The sequence below is a fragment of the Microcaecilia unicolor genome, chromosome 2, assembly GCF_901765095.1.
Source record: "Microcaecilia unicolor chromosome 2, aMicUni1.1, whole genome shotgun sequence".
NCBI classification, from domain to species: Eukaryota; Metazoa; Chordata; class Amphibia; order Gymnophiona; family Siphonopidae; genus Microcaecilia; species Microcaecilia unicolor.
The window spans coordinates 585,618,371-585,630,492 of record NC_044032.1 but is presented as its reverse complement, the minus strand read 5'-3'; the positions used below and the strand labels follow the sequence as shown (position 1 = coordinate 585,630,492).

The 12,122-nt window shown below is 45.0% G+C and overlaps 1 protein-coding gene across 1 annotated transcript in view; it reads left to right on the top strand.

The window, feature by feature from the left end:
- Positions 1-12,122, top strand: part of WDR17 (WD repeat domain 17) — a 272,532-nt gene that overhangs the window by 83,924 nt on the left and 176,486 nt on the right. Inside the window, exons 6-7 of the mRNA XM_030191530.1 lie at positions 2,832-2,954; positions 11,465-11,652. Of these exons, the coding sequence (XP_030047390.1) occupies positions 2,832-2,954; positions 11,465-11,652 (311 nt within the window). The remainder of the gene's footprint in view (positions 1-2,831; positions 2,955-11,464; positions 11,653-12,122) is intronic.

Here is a 12,122-nt window from a genome sequence, read left to right as displayed (position 1 = left end):
GCTGTATGCTTATCCTCCCATACCTCTGGTGGGGAAGACTTTGTTGAAACTCAAGCAAGACCGAGGCACCATGATTCTGATTGCTCCTTTTTGGCCGCGTCAGATCTGGTTCCCTCTTCTTCTGGAGTTGTCCTCCGAAGAACCGTGGAGATTGGAGTGTTTTCCGACCCTCATCACGCAGGACGAAGGGGCTCTTCTGCATCCCAGCCTCCGGTCCCTGGCTCTCACGGCCTGGATGTTGAGAGCGTAGACTTTGCCTCTTTGGGTCTGTCAGAGGGTGTCTCCCGCATCTTGCTTGCTTCCAGGAAAGATTCCACTAAGAGGAGTTACTTCTTTCTGTGGAGGAGGTTTGCCGTCTGGTGTGACAGCAAGGCCCTAGATCCTCGCTCTTGTCCTACACAGACCCTGCTTGAATACCTTCTGCACTTGTCTGAGTCTGGTCTCAAGACCAACTCTGTAAGGGTTCACCTTAGTGCAATCAGTGCATACCATTACCGTGTGGAAGGTAAGCCGATCTCGGGACAGCCTTTAGTTGTTCGCTTCATGAGAGGTTTGCTTTTGTCAAAGCCCCCTGTCAAGCCTCCTACAGTGTCATGGGATCTCAATGTCGTTCTCACCCAGCTGATGAAACCTCCTTTTGAGCCACTGAATTCCTGCCATCTGAAGTACTTGACCTGGAAGGTCATTTTCTTGGTGGCAGTTACTTCAGCTCGTAGAGTCAGTGAGCTTCAGGCCCTGGTAGCCCAGGCCCCTTACACCAAATTTCATCATAACAGAGTAGTCCTCCGCACTCACCCTAAGTTCTTGCCAAAGGTCGTGTCGGAGTTCCATCTGAACCAGTCAATTGTCTTGCCAACATTCTTTCCCCGTCCTCATTCCTGCCCTGCTGAACGTCAGCTGCACACATTGGACTGCAAGAGAGCATTGGCCTTCTACCTGGAGCGGACACAGCCCCACAGACAGTCCGCCCAATTGTTTGTTTCTTTTGATCCCAATAGGAGGGGAGTGGCTGTAGGGAAACGCACCATATCCAATTGGCTAGCAGATTGCATTTCCTTCACTTACGCCCAGGCGGGGCTGGCTGTTGAGGGTCATGTCACGGCTCATAATGTTAGAGCCATGGCTGCGTCGGTAGCCCACTTGAAGTCAGCCTCCGTTGAAGAAATTTGCAAAGCTGCGACGTGGTCATCTGTCCACACATTCACATCTCATTACTGCCTGCAGCAGGATACCCGACGCGACAGTCGGTTCGGGCAGTCAGTTCTTCAGAACCTGTTTGGGCTTTAGGATCCAACTCCACCCCCCGAGGGCCCTGTTTGTTCTGTTCCAGGCTGCACTCTCAGTTAGTTGGTAAATTTTTTAGGTCAATCTCAGTTATGTCCTCGCCGTTGCGAGGCCCAATTGACCATGGTTGTTGTTTTGAGTGAGCCTGGGGGCTAGGAATACCCCATCAGTGAGAACAAGCAGCCTGCTTGTCCTCGGAGAAAGTGAATGCTACATACCTGTAGAAGGTATTCTCCGAGGACAGCAGGCTGATTGTTCTCACAAACCCGCCCGCCTCCCCTTTGGAGTTGAGTCTTCCCTTGAAGTGTATTGTTTTGCTACATACTGGACTGGCCGGCTCGAGCCGGTTTCGGGCGGGAAGACGGCCGCGCATGCGCGGTGCGCATGGGCGCGCGAGAACTAGCAAAGGCCTTTGCTAGTAAACTTTCCGATGGAGGGGGCTGCCGAGGACGTCAACCCATCAGTGAGAACAATCAGCCTGCTGTCCTCGGAGAATACCTTCTACAGGTATGTAGCATTCGCTATATAACTGTGTGGCCCGTCCATGCTTCACTTAGCCCCCTCACATGTGAACACCCACCTTCAATCTACACGCCATTGCATTTAGATGCCATTTTATAGAATAGTGAAAAACTGGAATTATTGGCATATACACACATATGCACACAAACAAGCGCATAGATGCTGGTATTCTGGACATTTATGCATGTTTGGAGGGAGTTTGTGACTGGATTGCTTTTTCTTTATAAATCAACAGTTTCAGACTGAAAACCAGTACAGTACAAATAGACATCTAGATGGGCTGTGTGATCAAACAAACCAGTGAGACACTAAGGGTGGCTGGTGCTCATTTACATAATTTTTTTTCACTCTTTGCTCAAGGCATATATTGCAGCCTAGGCCTGACAAGCTAAGACATCTTCACTGAAGATTTTTGCGAGCAAAATTAAATGGCCCTTTGATTAAAGTGCACTTAGAATACGACAAAAAGGCTTACTGCAAAAACATTGCAAAGCAGTTTGCGGTAATTTGCCTGTCACCATGCGCTAATCATGCACCACTAAATTTTTTGTTTTTGTTTTTTGGGGGCATTTCATGGGCAGGGGATGTGCCTGAAAGCGTTATCTAGCTAGGTGCACATAGCATCTCCTAAACAGGAGGCAGTAAGTGCTCCCTATTAATATTTTTGCAGGTCTCGCATAGTAATGGAAAAAGCGTAGGACCTGAAAAAAACCCTTCTCTTTTTAAGGGATGCAATAGAAATTGACTTAGTGTGCAGGAAAGACCTGTGTTAAAACATGTTAAGCCTATTTCTTAGCGCATCAGTAAAAGAGCCCCTAAATATTTTATGCATCCTTCTTATATTCTAGGATTTATTTTAACACATTGGAAACAGATGTTTGCTAGTTTTTTGTTTTTTTTTAATAAATTGATAGAGATTTAGAAACATTCAGGATTGTGTTGTTTAAAATAGTGCTAAAAGGTATTTTGACATGATTTATAATTATGGACAGAGAGTAATTAATAAAAACTGATTACTTCATCAGATTCTCAGGTTGGTGTGCTGCGTGTATGGAATGTTTCAAGAACTACACCCATAGATAATTTTAAACTTAAGAAGACAGGCTTCCATGCTTTACATGTACTAAATTCTCCTCCAGGGAAAAAATGTAAGTATGAAAGTGTATTCTTGTACGGTTTTTTTTTGTATTATTTTAAAAACTATACAGTACTTAATTGCTCAGAATGTAGTTCATGTAGCTATTGAGTCAACTAAAAGTCTACTCTCAACTAACGTAGTGGTAAGAATGTGCAACCAAACTTATGATAATCCATAGAGAGTTCCACTGAAAATGTTTGCACAGCCTGCTATTTTATTGGCAACTAGTAAAAAAGGCCCGTTTCTGACACATATGAAACGGGCGCTAGCAAGGTTTTCCTCATAATGTGTATGTTTTGGAGAGTGTATGTGAGAGTGACTGTGTGTGATAGAGAGAGTGAAAGTGTGAGTGTGTGTGAGAGAGAGAGTGAGTCTGGGTGTGAGCGTGTCTGTGAGAGAGTGTGTGTGTGAGAATGAGAGTGTGTGCAATTGCGTATGGGAGACACAGTGTGATAGAGAGAGAGAGAGAGTGTGTTTCACACAGATACAGTGTGTGCGTGAATGAGAGTATGTGTGAGGCACAGATTGTCTGTGAGACTGAGTGTATGAGACCAAGCGAGTATGTAAGTGACTGTGTGACACATAGAGAGTGAATGTGATACAATGTGAGACATAGAGTGTATGAGAGTGAGAGACAGAAACACATTGTCTGTGAGAGAGAGAGTGTGTGTGTGTGTGACAGAGATACCTCCCTCCCTCCCTCTCTCTCTATGGTGTCAGGCCCCCCTCTTTTTCTGGTGTCTGAGATTGCTGCCACTGCACCTAAGCAATTGGTGTGCTGGAGGAGAGGAAGAGAGAGAGAGAGTGTGTGTGTGGGGTGGGGGGGATGTGTTGGAGGGGTTCAGCTTGGAAGAAGAGGGGTGTGGGGGATTCTGGATGCGCTGCCAGATGAAAGTAAGTGAGTATGTGTGTGTGTGTGTGTGTGGGGGGGGGGGTTCAGGAAGCAATGGCAGATGACAGAGTGAGGGAGTGTGTGTGTGTGGGGGGGGGGGGGGGGGGGCAGGGGGTACAGGAAGCGCTGCCAGATGAGAGAGTGAGTGTGTGTGTATGGGGTTTCATGAAGCGCTCCCATCCTTGAACCCCCTCCCCACCTCAGTCCCCTTCTCCCATTCAAGAATCCCAGTCCTCTCCCCATCCGTCCCCTTCTCCCATCCGAGAACCCCCTCCCCAGTCTCTCCCATCCAAGAACCCCAGTCCCCTCCCCACCCGTCCCCTTCAACTATCCAAGAACCCCCTCCCCACCCCTTCTGCTTCTCTCATCCATGAACCCCTCCCACCTCAGTCTCCTTCCCATTTGAGAACCCCCTCCCCCCCACCCTTCTCCCATCTGAGTCCCTCCCCACCTACCAGCTCCATTCTCCTGCCGCCCAGGCCCACCACCCTCACTGCCTTAAAAAAAAAAAACAATTTGAAGCACTGGAGTAACAGGCAGCAGCGCCTCGCGTCTGCCCTTCTACTAAAAATCTCTTCGACGACGTCATTGGGCCTTCCCACATTGAGTCCCGCCCTCCTCTCAGGTAACTTCCAATTACCGCGAGGGCGGGCGGGACTCAATGTGGGAAGGCCCAATGACGTCGTCGAAGAGATTTTTAGTAGAAGGGCAGACGCGAGGCGCTGCTGCCAGTTACTCCAGCGCTTCAAATTGGGTTTTAAAGGCAGGACAGCGCCGGGAGCGGACTCGCAGCACCCCCCACCCGCTGACATCTGGGGCGGAGCGCCCCCACCACGTCGCCGTCGCGCATTGCTGAACTTGGGAGGGAGGGAGAGTGGTGCTCGGGCGGTCGGGGCGGGGCTACCTGAGGCGCGCGCGGCGCGGTTGGTAGCCAGCGTTTCCTTGGCAGGGGGAGGAGTAGGGAAACACGCTCCGCGTGTTTCCCTACTCCTCCCCCTTCCTTGATGCGGTCCCTGCTTTCATTTTTCTGTTGGTTTTCCGCCCTCGACGTCATGACGTTTGACGCGAGGGCGGGGCAGCAAGTCGTTCAGTGGCTTCACCACCACGAACTTACGAACCGTTCTGGGAGTCTGAGTGACTTCAGAACGTTGTCCTCAGAACGTTGAGGGTGCCTTTTATTATATTAGATATGGCATATCTTCATATTTGTAATAATTTTTAGTTTTCAGGATTGCTTGGGTGGAGGGTGCAGTTTGTACAATAGAACATTTTCCTATTTTTTACATAGTGAAAAATAGCTTCTTCTTTTTTTTTTTTAATATGACAGTGGTAGACTGTCAGAACATAGGCAAGTGAGAAGCTTGAAGCCACAGTAAGGGGGAAATATTGAACTGGATGTCACACATGTAAAAATATTCATACAATTTGTATGGATATCTTTACTTATATAGTCAGTCAACTTATGCATGTATGTTGGGTTGTTTAATATTTGGTCCTAAGTTTATATGAATATAGTTAGAACTTCTGTTTCTGTAGCCAACCTATGGGGATAAATTTATCTAAATAGTGTCTGAGTATTGCTACACGCTGTATATATTTAGGCCCTATTCCCAGTACACCCTCGCCACTTCTAAAGTGATATAAATATGTTCTTCCTTATGTCAACTTATAGGACCAGATCATATCTGTTTAGCATGCTAGGAAATGTAAATAGAAGCAAAGAAAATGATGACAGATTAAAGACCATATGGCTTACCAAGTGTGCTCATCCTTACCAACCACTAAGCTCTACGATCACTTTGATTTGTCGTAGGATCATTGTCTGATTTGTGCAGTGTTGCATGGAATTCTGAAATCTGCTAGACACAGTCTCCCGGATTCTATCTATGGTGCCCAAAGTTGCATGCCCGACTGTGGGTGTGCTTCTGAGATGCACATGCAGATAAATTGGATAATGAGCTCTGAACCATCAGTAATTGAATGCTATGAACAAAGCTGTACCGAATAGCAACTCTATATATAAAAGGCACCACCAACGTTCTATGAAGCCTCCAGCCGGAAGTGTGAAGGGGGAGAGATATCCGGTTTCCCCATGAGTGTCTGCCCCGCCCTCGCTCTCTCTCTAACACAAACAGTGAAGGAAAAAACACAGCAAAGCACGAAATCAAATCGCTCTCTCTGTAACAGTGAAGGACTCTGAGGGGGGAGGGGACAGCAAAGCACGAAATCAAATCGCTCTCTCTGTAACAGTGAAGGACTCATAGGGAGGAGGGGAGAGGGGGCAGGGACACACACACTCCCACATGCACACAGAAGAAAACCTTGCTAGCCCCCGTTTCAATTGCATCAAAAACGGGGCTTTTTTACTAGTATTTTAATATTAGGCCAAATACATATACCGAATATGAATAATGGGCATTGAGCTTTAACATAATTAAAGAAGCAACGTGAAATCGGAGGTCAAGTAGGATTTATCACAGTAGAGTCCCAAATTATTCATATTTGAATTTAAATCACTATTCAGCTAAACACGAATAATGTATTCGGGGCACTATTTGGGGTCGAATCAAATACAAATATTTGGCACAGCCCTACTAACAACCAGTTATTGAAGTTAATTGGCACTCATTAAAATTTGCATAGTAACATAGTAGATGACGGCAGAAAAAGACCTGCACGGTCCATCCAGTCTGTCCAAGAAATGTGCCACTTTTTTGTGTATACCTTACCTTGATTTGTACCTGTCTTTTTCAGGGCACAGACCGTACAAATCTGACCAGCACTATCCCCGCCTCCCACCATCAGCTCTGGCACAGACCGTATAAGTCTGCCCAGCACTGTCCCCGCCTCCCTCTACCGGCTCTGTTATCCAATCTCGGCTAAGCTCCTGAGGTTTCATTTCTTCTGAACAGGATTCTTTATGTTTATCCCACGCATGTTTGAATTCTGTTACCGTTTTCATCTCCACCACCTCCCGCGGGAGGGCATTCCAAGCATCCACCACTCTCTCCGTGAAAAAATACTTCCTGACATTTTTCTTGAGTCTGCCCCCCTTCAATCTCATTTCATGTCCTCTCGTTCTACCGCCTTCGTATCTCCGGAAAAGGTTCGTTTGCGGATTAATACCTTTCAAATATTTGAACGTCTGTATCATATCACCCCTGTTTCTCCTTTCCTCCAGGGTATACATGTTCAGGTCAGCAAGTCTCTCCTCATACGTCTTGTAACGCAAATCCCATACCATTCTCGTAGCTTTTCTTTGCACCGCTTCGATTCTTTTTACATCCTTAGCAAGATACGGCCTCCAAAACTGAACACAATACTCCAGATGGGGCCTCACCAACGACTTATACAGGGGCATCAACACTCCCTTTCTTCTGCTGGTCACACCTCTCTCTATACAGCCCAACAACCTTCTAGATACAGCCACCGCCTTGTCACACTGTTTCGTCGCCTTCAAATCCTCAGATACTATCACCCCAAGATCCCTCTCCCCGTCCGTACCTATCAGACTCTCGTCACCTAACACATACGTCATCGGTTTCCTTTTTCTCTTGCTTTTATTTACTTTCCTTACATAAAGGTTCGTGGCCTTATTTATAGCTTCTTTCAGCCTTGACCACTGTCCTTCCACTTCTTGTACTTCCTCCCAGCCCATCATCTCCTTCCTCAGGTATTTCCCCATTTTAGTAAAGTCAGCATGCTTGAAATCTAGGACTTTGAGTTTTGAGTGGCCGCCCTCCACTACAGCCGTCATATCTGTTGAACATTGGACCCAGTACTTTATTGCTCCATCCTTATGGAATTCACTCCCTCGACTCTCTGTGCTAATCTTTCATATAAAAAGTTCAGGGCTGCTTTAAAACCACACCTATTTAAGCTGGCTTTTGAAACCTTAGGTGACCTAGTGATCATGGACAATTGTACCTAAGAAACTATTTATTAGATTGTTTTGAATGTAGCTTGAATGTCTTGTACTCTCGATGGATTTCTGTTCTTCTTTTCTTTAATTTTATAATGTAAACTGCTTTGACATGGTATAGTAAAGCAAATCCTAATAAACCATAAACCAAACAATCCCTTCCTCTTCCTTAGAGATTTCTGATGCTTTTCCTATGCTTTTTTTGAATTCAGATTCAGTCCTCATCTCCACTACTTCTGCTAGAAAGGCCGTTCCATGCATCCTTAGATTACTCCCGAGTCTATCCCCTTTCTCATTCATGTTATGCCTGCCATTCCAGTGTTTCCTTTCAAATGAAGAGGCCTGCTTCCTGTGCATTGATGCCACAAATGTATTTAAATGTCTCTATTATATTGCTCCTCTTCCACCTTTCTTTTAAAGTACACATCTTTAATTTTGTCCCAATATACTTCATGACAAAGATCAGTGAACATTTTAGTAGCCATCTGGACCAGCTCCATCCTATTCATATCTTTCTGCAGGTACGATTTTCAGAATTGTACACAGTACTACACATGAGGTCTGACTAGAGACTTATATAGAGGCACTATCACCTTCTTTCCTGCTGGCCATTCCTCTCGCTATGCACCCAAGCATCCTTCTGACTCTTGCCGTCACATTTCCTACCTACTTGTAGGCTTATTTTCGAAAGAGAAGGGCGCCCATCTTTCGACACAAATCGGGAGATGGGCATCCTCTCGGGTTGCCCAAATCAGCATAATCAAAAGCCGATTTTGGGCATCCCCAACTGCTTCCTGTCGTGGGGATGACCAAAGTTCCTGGGGGCGTATTGGAGGCGGGACTGGGGCGTGCCTAACAGACGGGCATCCTCGAGCGATAATGGAAAAATGAAGGGCATCCCTGAAAAGCACTTGGGTGACTTTACTTGGTCCATTTTTTCTTACGACAAAGCCTCAAAAAGGTGCGTGTACTGACCAGAAGACCACCGGAGGGAATTGGGGATGACCTCCCCTGATTCCCCCAGTGGTGACTAACCCCCTCCCACCCTGTAAAAAACAACTTTAAAAACTTTTTTTGCCAGCCTGAAATGTCATACTCAGGTCCATCGCAGCAGTATGCAGGTCCCTGGGAGGGGAGGTATGTGTGTGTCAGCGGAGGCATAGCGAAGGCGTGGACGTCCTTTCAAACATTTTGGACGTCCTGAACTGCACCCCCCCCCCCCCCCACAGGGGCGGCCAAATTTCAAGGGAGTGGAGTGGAGGAGTGGCCTATTGGTTAGAGCACTGGTCTTGCAATCCAGAGGTGGCCGGTTCAAATCCCACTGCTGCTACTTGTGATCCAAAATCCAAATAAATAAAGGGGATGTCAGAGGGAGGCATAGCAGGCATGGATGTCCTTCTCACAGAAACATCCAGGCATGGACGTCCTCACAGAAACATCCACATTTTGGACGTCCTCAACTGCCATCGCAGGGACGGAGGCATAACGAAGGATGTCCTCAACTGCCCTTGCAGGGACGGAGGCATAGCGAAGGACATCCTTCACCCATACTAAAGTGTCTTTTCAAGAGCTGTCAGCAGAGCTGCCATTCTAGTTTAGTGCCAAGTAAAATCTCCTTTTTTTTTTTTTTGCGTCCAGCAAAGGTTCTGAGCAGACCTCGGTCCATAGTCCTCAGGTGATTCTTTTGGCCCAATCAGGACACGCATTCTTGCTGTCCGAATGATGGAATCCAGGCCTGGTGACGCCTAGACAAGGGGTTCACAAATGGTATCACATACTTGGTGGTTATAACTCTGTCTGGTAATCAGATTCACCATCTGAGATGAAGTGCAGATGATTTCTGAGCTAATTGTTTCCTTGGTCAGCCAGCACCAATGAGTAGTCCTCTGTTCTCTTCAGGCGAGGGAGAGAATGAACTCCAATTCTGACCCCCCCACCCCCATCAACCACAAGGTCCTATCTTAGTCCCACCCTTGAGGTTAGGTTGAGTATTTCATTTCCCCCCACAATTCCCAGTCCATCCACCTATGCAGATCACATGCAAATGATGGTTATTTTACTCAGTCCCTGGGCACCTGTCACTTGTACCCAGCTTTCAGGGAATTATGTCAGTATCTCACAGAAGTGTTAGCCCCCCCCCCCCCCCAATCACCTCCCTTGTAGCTTCACTGCCGGCTACTTCCTCCCACTCAGGGGTTCAAAGTCCTCACCTCAAATGTAAGGGGTTGCTGTGGGACTAACTCAGGTCCGTAGTGACTTTATATTACCTTGCTCTAGCTTGTCACAAGTGGCTAAGACAGGTGATTAGGACTGTACCAAACCCTTATGTAGCTCTATAGCATGCAGGCATACATTTACCTGCATGCTGCATTACTGACCTTGTTTAATATTTTTATGAGCTCTCCGAGTCAAATTAAGCTAGAATCAGATGGTCTTATTTTTGTATGCTATACACATTTTTGTCTTGGTACCCACTTTGTCTGACCTAAGCTTGACCTATCAGAAGTCCTAAATTGTATCAATAAGAGAAATGTGGGCTAAATTACAATTGCTAAATTTACATAAAAAAACTAAGGGCTTCTTTACAAAGCATGGAAAATGAGAGGAAGCCCATAGGAATTGAATGGACTTTCTCTCATTTCCCGCACCGAGAATTAGTAGTGTGGCTTTGTAAAAGAAAACCTAAGGTACTATTATGGCATATTAATCATCTAGATATAATTCCAGATGTCTTTCACTTGACTGACCTTCTAAAGTTATGGGCATTATTTTAGACTCATTTTTATCGTTTGAAACTCAGCTTTTATATAGAAAGGTTTTTTTTTTTTAATAGGCTCAAGACAGCTCATTTGACAATTTTTTTTTTTTTTTTGGGAAGATCAGTTCTGCCTTTTAGTGCAAAGCTTGTTCCTGATGCAATTAGATTCCTGCAATTCAATCTATAATGGAATCACCCTGACATTGCAGAAGAAAATCCAGCTACTGCAAAATGCAGCGGCCAGATTCATTTTTAGATTAAAGAAATTTGGTCACATCTCACCAGCATTTATGAAATTACACTAGTTGCCAGTCACAGCACAAATTATTTTTAACATTTCTTGTGTTTTTGTTTTTAAATGTATTAATGGTGATTCTGTTCAATTAAGAGATGTAATATCTATTCTTATAAAAATCATTTTGGTCAAAGATTGATTAATCTTAAGTTTTCTTTCTTGTAGGGGAACTCTGTATGAAAAGATTTTTGGGAGTTCTTTTTCTTATCGGCTGTTTTTATGTTGAATATGATTCCTGTATATGTTAAGAAATTACCTGCTTATGTGTTATTTTGAAAACACATGAAATCATTCTTACTTCAGAAATATTTGAAGCAAATGATGTAAGGTATTTTATAATTATATTACGAGATGATTTGATGTGGTTATATTTCCATACCTCGTTTAGCTGCATAGAACCAGTTAATGGGAACGATAGGTTATAAGAACTGTAATTGTAATTATAAATATAAATGAGCTTTTTGGGGTGGGGATGGCGGGTGCAGTTGGATTTTATAACTGCATGCATGGGTAAAAATTTCCTGCACACATTCTCTGTGTGGACTTCTCAGCTTTTCAAAGCTAAAGAATGTACATACTACACTTTGAATTGTACTCCAGGAAGCTGTTATCCAGGATACCTAACCAATATATATTTTGTCTTTTATGTGTAGCATTTTCACCACTTTCCCCTACCAAAAACCTTCATACATCATCTACTAGTGAGGCTGTTCCCCCTCCAACCCTGACTCAGAATCAAGCCTTCTCTCTTCCTCCCGGTCATGCTGTCTGCTGTTTCATGGATGGTGGCGTGGGGCTTTACGACATGGGAGCCAAGAAATGGGACTTTCTTAGGGATCTGGTATGACTATTTTGTTATACAAAGTTATTCAAGCTAGAATTCAGTTGATGTAACAAAGTAGAACAATGATTTGATATCTTCCAAAAATGAATCCATAGAGGAAATCAGAGAGGAATTATTTGCCTTCTTATCGCTGCATACTCACTATAGATTTTTCAACCCATATTTCCTTCTTTATTATCCCATACACCAGACAGCATACTGTATTTAGTCAGTACTGGAATTCTTGTATGCTTTGAGGGACAGAGGCAGGTCTATTCAAGATTGATCTTCAACACTGCTTCGTGGTCAACAGTGTTTCCTGCAAGAGTTGCAGCCATCTTTCCACCTTCCCTAAGTTTGTCACCTCCAATTCATGCAACTTGCTTTTGAATGCCTCTGGCTCACCCATGCCCCTCCCATTGCCATGTCCCTTTTGGGATGTGTGTGAGAGGATTTGGGTGTGGGTCTTTATAGAATCGTGTCCTGCA